Source organism: Poecilia latipinna, unplaced genomic scaffold (assembly GCF_001443285.1).
Source record: "Poecilia latipinna isolate Pla-1442-1.1 unplaced genomic scaffold, P_latipinna-1.0 Scaffold1601, whole genome shotgun sequence".
In the NCBI taxonomy this organism is placed as follows: Eukaryota; Metazoa; Chordata; class Actinopteri; order Cyprinodontiformes; family Poeciliidae; genus Poecilia; species Poecilia latipinna.
In genome coordinates, this window is record NW_015114217.1 from 14,048 (window position 1) to 28,374 (window position 14,327).

Below are 14,327 nucleotides of genomic sequence, written 5' to 3' on the forward strand. Positions count from 1 at the left end.
TAAATATTAAAATTGATGTTATGATCAGTTATTAAGCCTTTTTAACTAATGTTTTTTTTAATCTTATTAGTTGTGGACATTAATTTTCACACTAAAACGTGGGCGGCTTTTCTGGCGCACTGCAGCATCCGGACCACTAGGAGGAGCTGTAGCCATGAAAATATCACGTCAGGTGTCTACTTGTAGTTGCAGTTACTAAGCATGACAGGCTGCATGAACCGCCCCCCTGACTGCAGTCAGGTGTGTTTTGAACTAAACACGAAGGAGAAGAAAACCGTCTGGATGTCATGTCGCCACCAAAAGTGGAAAATGAAAAGTAAAGGAGTTTGAGGAAGAAAAAGGGAAAAACATCGGGTGAGGCACACATTTCTAACTTTGTGTCACTCTTTCTCTTCTTATCTTGCGGGCTTGGTGTGACGTGGACAAATGTACAGTACATCTTGACGTCCTGCTGGGACAGGTGTATCCAGCCTGACAGGTGTTCCCTCTTCCTTGTTTCTACTAAACTAACATATTTCGGCTTCGAGGTGCGATGCTCGTGTATCTAAATGTAAATAAAAAGTAATTTTGTTGCTATAATGTTAAGCATGAACAGACATTTTATACGCTGCGCCTTTAAGTTGGCTCGTTCTATTATCTATACTATGGCAAACCTGATCCACAAGATGCGTTGTTTCCTGTTACATACAGACTAATGGCAACAAATCAGACATGATAAAATCTTTTAACATTTGAAGGGTCTGTTTGAGTTTTTTTTTATGTTTTTTTTTGATAGTTTATATTCCAAATAATAGATTATTGCAGATGATATTTACATTATGACATTAAACAAGTCAGTTTTTTTTAAACTTCCTCGTTGAATATAAGGATGTTAATGTGGTGATGAATCTACACAGGAAAACCACTGACACGTTACCACTTCAAAAGTCTATGAGGTTTTTCACTTCCTACAGGTTTTTCACTTTCTTTTCACAAATTCTCACTTGGATTAAGGTCTTCGCTTTAACTAGGCCATTCCAACATGTCAAAATGGTTTGGTATTTTTACTTTCCAGTCAGCAAAATAAAACTCAGTTAGAGCTACAATTGCCACGACGTAAAAAAATAATAATAATAATAATTAAAATTAAATATTTATGATAGGAAGTTTTTTTTTTTTTAAGAACCACCATTTTATCTATATCTTGAGAATTTAAAATGAAGATTAAAAAAAGGACGGATCTTATTTTGAAAATAGATTATTGCAGGTGAGGATGGTAATGTGTAGATTCATCTAATCTAATAATTAGATCTTAATTTAGATCTAATAAGAAAATCAGATCTAAAAGCATATTGATACTATTTTCAGTGTCATTCTTTGTGGGAATTCAGTGAAAATATTGTAGAGATAAACTAAAAAAACATGTATTTGTTACTATATCTAAATTTCAAAACATTGGTTGGTTCTCTTTCATTTTTAGCCAAAATTATTAAGGGCCATTTTGCCATCTTTGAACTATGAAGGTAACAGTCACTTGATTGTGCTGTTAGATGGCACTGGAAAATACATAATATTGCCCAAATGGGCAGTGTTATTAACTCCTTGAAATTGGGCCTCTGTCTCGTTCAAAACTCCTGACCTTTCTGAAACTCCGCTTTGAGGAAGCAGTCGCATCACTTCTGTATTAACCCTTTAACAACATTTTTACAGGCGTTGCACTGAGAAGTAGCTCCTATAATTAGCTCAGCAGATGCTAGTCTGAAGGAGCTGAGTAGAGGACTCATGGGGAGAGCTGCTCTGTGAGGGAGAAGCTTGAAAACTGCAGCTCTGAGGAGGAGTTTCGTACTCAAAGGCGAAGCTAGGTCCATTTAGGCGTCTTGCACAGATGAATGATTGCCACAGGAGATTTAAGGATTTCTCAAAGACTCTGTATTAAAAGAAACACCTCACTAAGTTATTTCCTGTTTGTGTCTGCTTTTCTGAACCCCACTAGTTGCTACATGTGACATCATCTAAGAGACACTGTGCTGCTGGAGGACAACCATGAGGCGGACCACACAGATCGACGTCAAGCGCGCCCTTGTTCTGACAGCCACCTTCAGCTTCCTCTGCTGCTGCTCTAAAGCCTGCCTGCTCCCCTTCCTCACCCTGTACTTCCGCCAGCTGGGTCTGTCTCCATCCATGACTGGCATCGTCATGGCCATCAAGCACTCCGTAACCCTGGTGTGGAGTCCAGCAGCCGGTCTCCTCTCCAAGCGCTACAACAAGAGACGGCTGGTGATAAACTGCTCGCTCGTGTTTTCTGCTGCGGTTCTGCTGCTGCTGCTTCTCCCGTCTGTAGGGAAGCTTGGCGCACAGAGCAGCACCTGTAACACCTCTGACCTGAGCTCTGGTTCAGGCCAAAGTCAGTTGAATGTTACCCCTAGTCAGACGTTGCCAACACATACAAATTTAGTCATTCCGACGTCGCCTGTCAGTGAGTGGAGACTTGGTCCTGTAACAACTCCGCCTAATAGGAATGATACAGAACACTCTGAAGTTCCTGTTTCACAAGGAAACTTATCTGAGGTGCCAATCATCACTCAGACAGTAGCGAGTGTTCAGCATTCCACCGTCAGCTCCTTAGAGAATGCAGCAAGGAATAAGAAGTCTGCGATCACATCGGACCGCTTTGAGGACCAACAGAAGGGGAGTTCAGGATTTCTCGCGACCCTTAAGGAGATGGACATTCAGAACCAGCTCTTCTACTTGACGCTTATCATCGTGTTGGTGTGGGAGTTTGCGTCAGCTCCTCTCGAGTGGACAGCTGACGACGGGCTTTACGAGTATCTGGACTACGCAGATGCCTCAGACCGCCATGGCAGTGCCGATGTATGGGGTCTGCTCGGGGCGGTATGCGGGGTCGGGGGTGCCGGGCTTGTGGTCGCCCAGCTCAGTTGTCACGTAGCAGCCACTCGCGCTTCCAGAAGCGCTGTGCATTTCTATTCCTACACAGGCCTGGCAGCTCTAGCCCTGCCCGTAGGCGTCTACCTCCCTCTGTATCTGAACAGAAAGCGAGACCGGGCCAATGGGCTCCTTAAGGGTGTGCAGCTGGTCCATGGCTCCCCCCACGCTTTACTGTGCGCCTTCACCATCATCCTGGTCGGGGTGGTGAATTCGGCTGTGGAGAACTTCTTGCTTTGGCAGATGGAGGATCACGGGAGCACTGAACTGCACATGGGACTGTCCCTAGCTCTTTCTTTGCTCTCACAGGTGGTCTTCCCCCTCCTGGCTGGCAGAGTATCCAAACTCCTAAGCCCAGGGAGGGTTCTCGTCATTGGGGCCGCTAGTCTCGGGTTGCAGTGCTTCTACTACTCCTTCCTCTGGGGACCCTGGGCGGCCTTGCCTGCACAAGTGCTGGGTACCTTGAGCAGCGGCGCTGTTTGGTGGGCTGTGAGGATCCAATGCGAGGACATCGCAACACCAGGGGCCGAAAGAAACGTCAGGAGGGTCTACAGTTCCCTGTGCCTGCACCTTGGGAGTGGACTCGGGAGTTTTGCCGGCGGGTTCGTGGCGCAGAGATTTGGGATGACATGGTTGTTCAGAGGGGTTGCCATAGGAATTATGGCGTGGTGTGTGTGTCTTCCTTTCCTGCAGTGGAAAGCCCCACGTCAGCGCAGGATTAACTACTCGCGCCTTTTGGCAGCTGATGCAAGCGAGGCCAGTGACTCCGAATCTGAGCCGGAGAGAGACTGGCTGGATAAGGCCATGGAGAATGACCGAGGCAATAACAACTACGAAAGGCGACTCAGACACCAAAACTGACAGAGGTCGCGTGGTAAGAGGTCAGAATTAGCTCTGATCAGTAATGAGCTGGTTAAATCTACCTGACCCTAAAAATGTCCATCATTTTCAGTGTTGCACCAACAACACTTCCCTTAATTGCCTTTTTGAGTTTCTTCAAGTCTTTCAGGATATGCCTGTACCGTCTTTCTACATCTGTGGACTGAGACTTTTGCTCATTCTTCTTTGAATAAAGCCTCAAAGTCAGTCAGATTGGAAGAAAAGCATCTGGGAAAATCATATTTGAAGTCAAATTCACAGATTCTCAATTGGATTAAGGTCTTCACATTGACTGGGCCAATCTGACACATGAACATGCATTAGTTGTAGGGTTGTTACTGCTGAAAGTGGAAGGTCTTTTGCAAAAAAAAAATTCTTGGTACTGCCCCATCCCTGCAGAAGAAAATCATGATGTGTTCCGGTTCATGTGTATTGTGTCCAGTAAGGCATATTTTGACTTTAATAATTAGGGGCATGTGCTTTTGAGGCAGCAACTACTTCCTTTTAGAAATATGTGTAACACATATTTTCTTGACTTCCTTGACTATTTTATAGTCGTTACAAAAAATAAATTTGTTCAAATTTAGAATAGGAGATCAAATGTTGGTGGGTAACAGCCTAAAAAAGCCCAACTGGTGCATTTATAATCAAACTTGTCCAAAATACACTATTAGAAGACAGTTTACATCAACATTGGAATAGACATATTTCCCCATCAGATTTGCAACATTGCCTGACTTGTCACCCCTTATTACCACATGCCAGGTGACTATACTTGCTTTTCTCACCTGACAGGTTCCATTACCATCCAGAATTGCATTGCAATTTAATTTTAGCTAAACATTCCATCATCCTGCAGCACTTCAAGCTCTACCGAAAGATTCTGCTATTCATCTCCAAGCCTCGTCAGAGTTTACATGTACATATTTGCAAAGGTAAGGGTTGGGTAAGGTTAGTCGTTTCTTTGAAAACAAAGCTGCAAGATTACAAGGACCAAAAATCCGACCTCAGTATGCAAGCTCAACAGCTTAGACTTCATGAGAGTAGAAACACAGCAGCCTCTTAGTGCAGAGTAAACTCAAAGTGTGTGCAGAGGGCCAGGCCAAACTGGACTGGCATCCAGTTACAACCCCACCCAATCAGGGCTCTTGATCTTCCTCCACCTCTCACTGCTGCAGCCATCTTTTCTGTCCCTCAGACTTGACACTAAACTGTGAACACGTAGGATTAAATGGATGGAGATGCGCTCATTCTTTGACTGTGTGTATTTAACTTAAGCACTATTTAAATGACAGCTTCTGGGCATCTGTGGAGGACATAGCTGCCAAAGCTGTTTTTCAAAATGGGTTTGTGTGAGAGATACCTCAAGTCAGATGCTTTATTTTGATCTGTTAATGTTAACAGGCGTGAACTTGAAGCTTGTCAGCAAGTTTTGGGATCTCTGTGAAGTCTAAAGTTCCACCTCTATCAATGCTGATCGATGTGCAAAGGTAGCTGTTGCGAAATGGAAATTGAGATTTCTGTTTATGCATTGATGTCAAATTAATGTCTTATACTGTATTTACAGTCTAATAAATATATTTGAACATAAATGCATTGTGACGAGAGATGTTTGAGGCAGAAAGCCCTTAAAATTCTTCATAGACCTTAAATGTTTTCACATCGTGTTCATTTCAGTCACAAGCTTCCTAGAGATTAAGATTGTGATGTATTTTTAATTGAGTCAATACAACATAGTACAAATTATTAAGAGAAAGTAAAGTAATCCATGATGGTAATTCATCAAAAACATACCAGGAGTGTTGCTTTGATTCTTTAATCCATGTTTGAGAAATCCTTGAATCTCCCATGGCAACCATTCAGCAGTGCAAGACATCTGGTTGGACCTACCTCCGCCTCCTTGGAGCTGCAGTTTCCACATTTTGGAAACCTCTGCCTCACAGAGCACCCCTGCCCTGTGACTCCCCCTCTCAGCTCCTTCAGACTAGCCAGCAGCAATTAGCAACCACCTGGTGGTCCGCTTAGCTCTTTATACAAGCTGCTTCTCACAGTGCAACACTGGTAAAATCATTAAAGGGCTAATGGTTTCAGAAAGAGCAAGAGTTTCTTAAAGAGACATAGGCTCAATTTCGAGGTCAGTAATTTACTGACAAAAGTTTTTTGTCAGTAAATTACTAAGTCAAATTTCTTTTACATCATATTTGATATATACACCATTTTTATAACAGCTGAAGGCAACATACTTACTCGATTATGCTATAAAATGGCCCTATGTGGCTGGAAAAGTCCTGATAAGCAGTTGGGCTCCTGCCTGTACAGTGTATATAACCTGTTTGTTCCACTGCATGCAGGTTCATTTTTGCTTCGCTCCACCTGGAGGACTGGTGATGCCATTTCCAGCATGCTGTTGAAAGCTGTATTCAGTCAGGTGATGATGTAAAACACAGAGTGGTACAAGAAGCAGATGGCTGGTCGTTTACAGTCCCTGGAAAGGTGAGTTGTGAAGCATTATGGATTGTGGGAAAACTTCCGACTTTGTACCAGTAGGTGGCGCCTCTGAGAACAGATAATTTCCCTGTGAGGCTGAGCGCTGACTGGATTCATCATCTGCTTTCCGCTCCGCGCTCATTTTCTTCCAACACTGCATGGAGTCTGTTGATTTGTGTTTTATAACACTTCACCGACTTCACGCTTGAATCTACTCTGCAGCCTCGGGAAAAGACGCCATTTATTTTACAAACATGGAAAAAGAAAGACGATCCTCTGAACAGTACGGAGCGACGGAGAAACAAAGTGAGTTTATCTGACTGGAATCCTTTTTATTTATGCACATGTATTTTTATTTGTTTATTGTTTACATACTTAAATTAAGGGAGCAAGAGTTTTGAGTCACTTAACGTGCTACACTGTCTGAAAAACTTTATTGGCTTATTGAGTATTATTATTAATATAAAAGTAAATTCTGGAAAATAATTTTATTCTTATTGAGGAGAACATCTAAAGGTCGGGTTTTATTATTTTTAAAAATTGCTAACATTTACTAATATTATCCATCATATAATAATTATATTTAACTGGCAGCTTTGATTCTAAACATTGAGGGTTTTAAGGGTTTTTTCCAATTCAGTTTTGTGCTGATTACAGGATTGGATCAATGGTACTTTACTCTCTTATGGCTTAGAATAACTGCTTATTTTAGCCTGCAGTAAATCATATAAAAACATGTTTGGTGGCTTTATAGCTTTTGAATTTCTTGAAGAAAGGGGGAGAAAGAGACAAATGGGGAGACTTGAGATGTTTTTGCTCTGAAGTGTTGTCTTTACTTTATATGAATACTAACTAAAATGTTTAGGTAAGACTTTCTTACCAAAATGAAGTAGCAAATATCAGAAATGAACTATTATATTAAACATTACACGTGCCACTAATATCTTTTGTTTGGCTGTTTGTTTTTGTTTTGTTTTGTCATGCCAAAAATGAGGATTTCTAAAGAATATATAAATAAATAGAAGTTCCCCATGTATGTAAAATTGTAACATTGGCCACAATGTTGAAGGTAAAGTTTTTGAGTAAAAGGAGGGAAAGCACACAAGTTAAATTAAGCAATATGGTATCTAATGATTTGCTCAGCGTGTGTGTGTGTGTGTGTGTGTGTGTGTGTGTTATTCACAGCCTGTCAGTGTAATGGTTATGCCTTTTCACACAAGGTCATGTAATTAGAGGCCAATCTGAGCTCTGAAAGATGGATGACTCATCGCAGCCGGTGAGGAGTAGGAGGCTGCAGAAAGGGGCGGTGCTGTTCTTCAGTGATATTTAGAAAAAAATACATTTACTTTATCTATGTTTTTTTGTTGTTGTTTTTTTTTACTTTTTTTTTCTGCAAGAAAAGTACACAAAAACAAAAGCCCACCAAAAGTTGAGAGAAACGGATTCGAACGCAGGGCATTCTGGGTAAAAACAACCAAAAAGAAACGCGCGAGTCTACCGCTCGCGGGAGGAAAGGCTCGTTGTGTTTTTTGCCAAAGACAAAAAAGAAATCTTACAGCCACTAAAATTGACGCCACTCCGTTTTTGTTTAGATTTTTTGAAGAAGGATGTTGTGCTAAGCGTCTTCTTCTTCTTCTGAGCTTTTCGTGTCGTTTCCTTCAGTGGTTCTTGGTGCAACGCCCCCCACAGGCGTTTTGACAGTGCGAAAGTGAAACGCACCAGCTGGAAAATATAACAACATTTTCCGATTTCGAACCGGTGCAAGTACCCTTAGTATCAATAGACTTTTGGACTCAGCACAGCATCAATAATAACAACTGTTTAGCACTTGTAAGAAATATTTCCTGAAAATTTATACTCATTATTAGAACAAACAGATGACATTTAGAGATTGTTTTTCAACCTTCAAAGGTTGGTTTAAAGTTTTTCTCCTCATTATTTTGTAAGCCACACCCACTTAAGGAAATCATGACACTGCTGAATAAATCACATCCAGACACTGTCATGGTTATAGTTATGAAGTTTTGTATCTAAAAAGGCTAATTTATAACTGAAAAACAAAACTGTACATTTTATTCATTCTCTTGTTGCAGCTGAGGGATTTGAGCAACCAACACACAGAATAGCACTAGCATAAAATGATGTAATCTGAGAGAAATGCAGTCAGACCTGATTATTTCCAGCCCTCGAGACACTAACACTTTTCTCAAAGTTTAAAACTCCTCATCTTTTGATTTTTCTTCTTGTTGATTAATTTCGTGTTGTGTTTTTTTCCTGCCTTTCAGCGGAAAATGTCATCTCGATGGCCGACTCTACGGTCACAGTGGAGGACATCGAAGGGGAGCTGTTCAAGATTGAGCGGATACGTGAGATCCTCGTACGAAGAGAATCAGAGCTAAGATACATGTAAAATGTTTTCGTTTTATGTAAATCCCCCCCCCCAAAAAGCAGTGAAATTTGTTCCAACATGACAAAATATGAAAATGTTTTGCATTCATCTCCCTCATCAATAAACATAAAATGACTTTATTTTTCATTCAGCATGTTTTTTAGTGACTTACTGCGTGAACAAACTTATTCACATGTGACTAAGTTTGTTCACAATTTGTCCCTAATTGTGAAATTGAGTTTTTTCAACATTAGCAAAAATATCGTCAACGTTTTGTGCACATTTGTAGTGGAAACTCAGCTACAGACAAATAATTTAAGTAAAAATCGCCCTTGCTCTCATTATTAATCTGAAAGAATACATTGAGCTGTTCAAGCTCATTTTGAGAGAAATGGAGGCAAAATCTGCTTTAACTTGACCCCTGTTAAAGATATTGGCTTGACGGACAAAACATGTCTCTGGCATCATTTCATGATCTAGTTATTATTCCTTTGCTGCCTCAAGCACAGCAAAACCTTGTGTTTAAAATCCTCTGATTACCCCAGGATGGTCTTTGCTGTCCTTTGGGAAGAAGTCGTGAAGCGCCACAAGCAGCCATGTGCACGACAGCAAAATAGACCACAGGCATTATTAAAACTGTAGCAAGCTGCCAGAACCCTCTCATTGTTTTTAATTATTTTGCTCGTTTTCTGCAGAGACCTCATTATTTTTGACACTTTGCAACAGGGAGAGGGGGTTGGAGGCGGTTAATGATGAGGAAACATGTTGGAGTCGGTGTAATGGAGGCACAATGTGATTGAGACAAACTGACAATGCACCTCTCTTTGTTTTTTCCTCTATGATTTTGGTTTTTGCAGGAACATTTCTGTGCTATGTAACTCACATGGTGAAGTGTTTGTGTAAAACAGTTGGTTGTCAGGGAAAAATCTTTTTACTTTGCTTACCAAAGTTAAGTAACTGTCTCAAAATTGTTCCTTCTTGTTGTTTCCTACAGTCAAATTGATACCGATGTTGATAGAGGGAGGGTTACTGCCCTGTTTAAAAGCAATTTTAAACAGTTTACAATTGCTTACCTAATAGGAAAATTTGGAGGTTTGGTAATATTCATCCATCCATCTTCTATTCCTGCTTAAAAAATGTATCGCAATTCTTAGTTGTATTTGTTGCAACTAGGGGCGGGTATTTATTGTATTGTTTATCATTTATCGTCAAAACTTTCTTGTCATGATAAGAATTTTGATTTATAATTGTTACAAAAAATTTCAGCTAATGTTCAAAAAAATTTACTAAAATGTTATTTTTGCTATGTTCTCCTCTGTATTCCACAAGCCCATCCATAAATATTAGTCAGTTCAAAAATATGATTAAATCTACATGTGTAGCTTAGGGATATAAATCACACTTCTTTAAGTATGTGACGTCCTGAAGGAGCTTATATCAAAATACAAACATTTTTCAGGAGCAGCATTCACGTTTGACTGTGGTGCCATGCAATTACATAAAAAATAAGTAATACAAGTTTTTTATTATCCTACACATCATAATAAAAGTCTAAGTCCATATTGCCCACTCCAAACTGCTAGCTTGACAAAAGTGAATAAAAAGTATATAAAAATACGGCAGTTGTTTTGACACTAAAACAATCTTGGAATAAAGTCTGACCGGTGGCGTTATTTTATGTAAGCAGCATTAATCAAACTCAGCTCGTGTGTCTTGAAGTAGAGGTTAGCGTTAGCCTGTGGTATCTTCTGAGCTGTTAGCAAAAATACTTTGACGCTACGCAGCGTTTAGCTTTACGTAGACGATGTTCCACCAGGGTAGGATTCATTTTAGAACATTATAGTCAGTGTCTTACAAAAACGAAAGGCGGTCTAAAACTAAAAAGAACATATTGATAAAAGAAGCACTTCACTACAGCAGCTAGCTTCTGTAGCTTAGCTGTAATGCTAGCTTAGCATTACAGTTTTAAATCACATGTTGAAAACAGAATTTAACCAACAGCAGAAAAATATAGCAAGTAATACAGTAGTAGTAAACACTTTTCTGCTCATGTCTAACATGGTTATCTTTTAATTTTTTGTTTTTGGCTCAGGATGGATGACATTCAGCTCTGTAAAGAAATTACAAGGCTGAAACAGGAGCTGCAGAAAATTGTCACAACTCCAGGTAAATTGAAAAATATGTTGTCTTTTTAAAAATCTCTTTCTTTGTGGAGTAATGTCACACATTCTCGCCAACCCACTCACATCTTTTTCACAAAAGGCTTCCAGCTAATAGAGTTTTTGATTTTCTAATCTCTTACGAATTTCTGTCGCTGTAAGCAAAGTGAGTACACACTTTCAAAATGTGGACTCACACACATTTGGAAAGTGTGTGAGTGCTTAAGCGCGTTCCACACATAGGATTGTTTTGAATTCGAGTCAAATTTATTTTTTTCATTTCACTTGAGTTCAGATTTCCTTACGTTTTGTGATTCAAATGTTTCAGACCACTAAAGAAATTCCTTAGGTTTCGAGTTAGGCCTTTAGATAGCTCTAAAAGTATTGTTTTTTTAATGAAAAAATCTTTGCTATTTCAACATGATCTACATCACTAATCGACGGTGCCTTTTGTGATCCATCTAACCAGATGATATTAGTAAGATTTTGAAACAGGGACGGTAAACTATTTCAAACGGTAGTGGAAAATATCTAAATAAAACAAATTTCTTTTTATTTACAAGCTAATCCCAAATCATCTGCAGTTTTCATTTGAATACCTGGGACTGTGTGGGATGATGAAGCCCGTCTTGTGACTGTTAAACAGACAAAGACAGGTCCACAGAAGACGGAGAGAAGGAAGAGGAACTGCTGAAGCAGATAAACAAGCTGGTGGAGACCAGAGACTTCCTGGTGGACGACGTGGAGTTTGAACGGCTCAGGTGAGGCTAACGAACCAACAGCACTTTGAGCTTACAGACAGGAAAAGCTCCAGTATGAAAGCAGAAGATCACAGTTGACAGAGGAAGATGTTTAATTTAGATAGGTGATTTCACTAACGTTAAGTTTTTAGTATCTTGGCTCATTTTGGATCACTCTCTTGGTGACAGAATCTATCAGAAAATGTAGTGAAATGTTTGATATAAACTACTTTTTCACGGTGTAAAATACCTACTTTACTTTTGTTTCCCCTCTCTTCAAAGCTATTCTTTTGTATTGTGTTCATTCACTTCATTCCTTATTAGCCAGATCCTCTAACTTCTCTTGCTAAAGTATTTTATGATCTGCATCGTAAAAATGATAGGTCGAAATCTTCATTTTTCCAAAAGAAGGTGAGATTTATTACTATTATTATTATTATTATTATTATTATTATTATTTGGTGCTGTGATAAATTATATTTTGCAGAGTTGATCTATTATGTATCACTTTGTATTAAATAAACATAGTATCTGAGAAAACAAAATTCAAAAACAAAACGGCTCAAAGAGAGGAAACTCTGAGCGAGGGAAAACATGTTGACGTCGAATAAAAGTGGCCCGAGAACGAAACCTTGAGGAACCCCACCAGTGAGTTTCAAATTCAAATTCAAAAATACTTAAAAACAAACAAACAAACAAAAAGTATTTTTGAAAATGACTTTGACATTGAATTTGAAATTCACATGTGGGGTTCCTCAAGGTTTCATTCTTGTGCCTTTTTTATTCAACGTCAACATGTTTCCCCAGCTCTACTATGCTGATGACACACAATCTTACATGTCTAACAAGATAATGATTGGACTTAAGGCTCTTTGACGGGGGAAGAGCTGTTCAAATGATCCATTTTTTTTAAGAACGAGCAATTTTATCCCTAACTTAGTTTTATATTAATTGTTGTGGAGGGCCGAATTTCATGTAAAAAGGCTAAATCGTCTGCATTAAGTAAAAATCTGCAATATGGTCTTGCAAAAGAAGTATAAACTTTTTCATAAAATCTAACATTTCAGAATACAAATGTCAAACAGTGCACTTTTGTGTTGTGTAAGTTTTGACCCTTTGTTTGCTATTTGTTTGTTTAGAGGGATTAAATTAGCTTTCAGCCCTGATAAGATTTCACCTGGTGTAAATAAATAACTGAGTGACATTTCAATTTTCCCAAACTGGAGTGTCAGCTGGGACGCTTCATAGGCTGCGTGGTGAGTATTTACAGCAGATATAAAAATGCAAAATGAGAAAAGAGCTGTCCTGATTCAGCATTCACGGAATTGATTTGCCGGTCTGGTCTGTGGTCTTAGTTTACCGGTGCATGAAATAAAGCATTAAAACCATGTCGTAGAACAGTGAGGTCCATATTGTCTTCTTCAGGGAAAGAGAGGAAGACAAGGAGATGGCAACTTTCCTGGAGTCCAAATTTCCCAATTCTTTGGCCAAAAAAGGTGAGTTAAACAAGTCACTGAATACCACTGCTATGTGAAGATGTGAATTTTACAACGTGACTTAACAGGATCCATTAATACACTGAAAAAGTTGCATTTGATCAACAAGAAAATAAACATTTTGACATAAAAACTTTTAATACATTGTTTTCCCACTCATTGCGTCTTTCTCTGATATCATGCAGCTCTACAGGAAGTTACATCCTATGAATATAGAAGTTCAGATTTCATGGGTAATAACTATTTTCCGTTCTTTTGCCTCGTTCAGGTGCTCCGCGAGATCGAAGGGTTGCATCACAGTCCCAGCGGACATCCAGTCCATTTCTCACGAAAGCCGGACTGACGCTGCTAAAAGACTGCTGTGGCTTCACCTGCTCCGTCATGTGAAGGAGTGAAAAGCTGCGTGTGTGTGTGTGTGTGTGTGTGTGTGTGTGTGTGTCTGTGTGCGTGCGTGTGTGAACACAAATGGGACTCCTCAGTGTTTTTACGTATCCATTCTGTGGGTTTCCTTTAATGACAAATGATTCTTTAAGTGTTCAATCCACTTAAGCGTTTACTGCATCACTGCCACATTGGAGTTTCATGGACAGAAAAACAAAACGTCGAACATGATTGTGACATGTGGCTTTTGAATGTTTGTACACATAAAATGTGAAAAGTGTGGTGTGCGTTTGTTTTCAGCAACTTTTTCCTGCAATTGGAGTTGACAAACTAACACAAGTTCAGTCAAATTGGATGGAAATTGGACCAGATTTCAGAAAATGTTCACAATTGGGCAGTAGCCCAGGGTGCCATTTTTGAGAGGAGAATTGAGGGGCGTCAAAGATTTTATTTTATTTTTTAAATCAATGTGTATTTTGCAAACATTTTACTTTATATAAAACTCTTAGATCCACATCAGGTGTATTGTATTAATATTTTTGGGGGATTTTTAGGAAAATCAACAACACTCAATTATTTGAAAAGTCAAGTTTAATTGTGTAGCACATTTCAGCAACCAGTTGTGAAACAAGCACTACGCTGACAAAATGTACCAATTAATGTTACATTGTTACATTTTGTCAAATGCCATCATCAAAATCATCAAGCAAATACACACAAAATATGTTATTATGAATCAATGGCAGCTGTGGGTTACACTTGCCAATCTACATGTTGCTCTCATCTGACCAGAGCGTTGGCTTCTAATCACCTAAATAACTCAGAACAAACTGTCTGTAGCATAAAATTAAATAAATTCAGTGGTTGTAACCTC

At 39.3% G+C, this 14,327-nt stretch overlaps 2 protein-coding genes across 2 annotated transcripts; both read left to right on the top strand.

The window, feature by feature from the left end:
* The first annotated feature begins 257 nt into the window (after positions 1-257).
* mfsd6l (major facilitator superfamily domain containing 6-like) lies at positions 258-4,174 on the top strand. Its single transcript, XM_015059131.1, has 2 exons — positions 258-353; positions 1,973-4,174. Exon 2 carries the CDS (start codon positions 2,023-2,025, stop codon positions 3,781-3,783), a length of 1,761 nt encoding a protein of 586 aa, XP_014914617.1. The 5' UTR covers positions 258-353; positions 1,973-2,022; the 3' UTR covers positions 3,784-4,174.
* Positions 4,175-6,380: 2,206 nt separating this feature from the next.
* LOC106963924 (uncharacterized protein C16orf45) lies at positions 6,381-14,327 on the top strand. Its single transcript, XM_015059104.1, has 6 exons — positions 6,381-6,594; positions 8,574-8,694; positions 10,770-10,843; positions 11,483-11,597; positions 13,002-13,072; positions 13,341-14,327. The coding sequence occupies exons 1-6, from the start codon at positions 6,543-6,545 to the stop codon at positions 13,457-13,459; spliced, it is 552 nt and encodes a 183-aa protein (XP_014914590.1). The 5' UTR covers positions 6,381-6,542; the 3' UTR covers positions 13,460-14,327.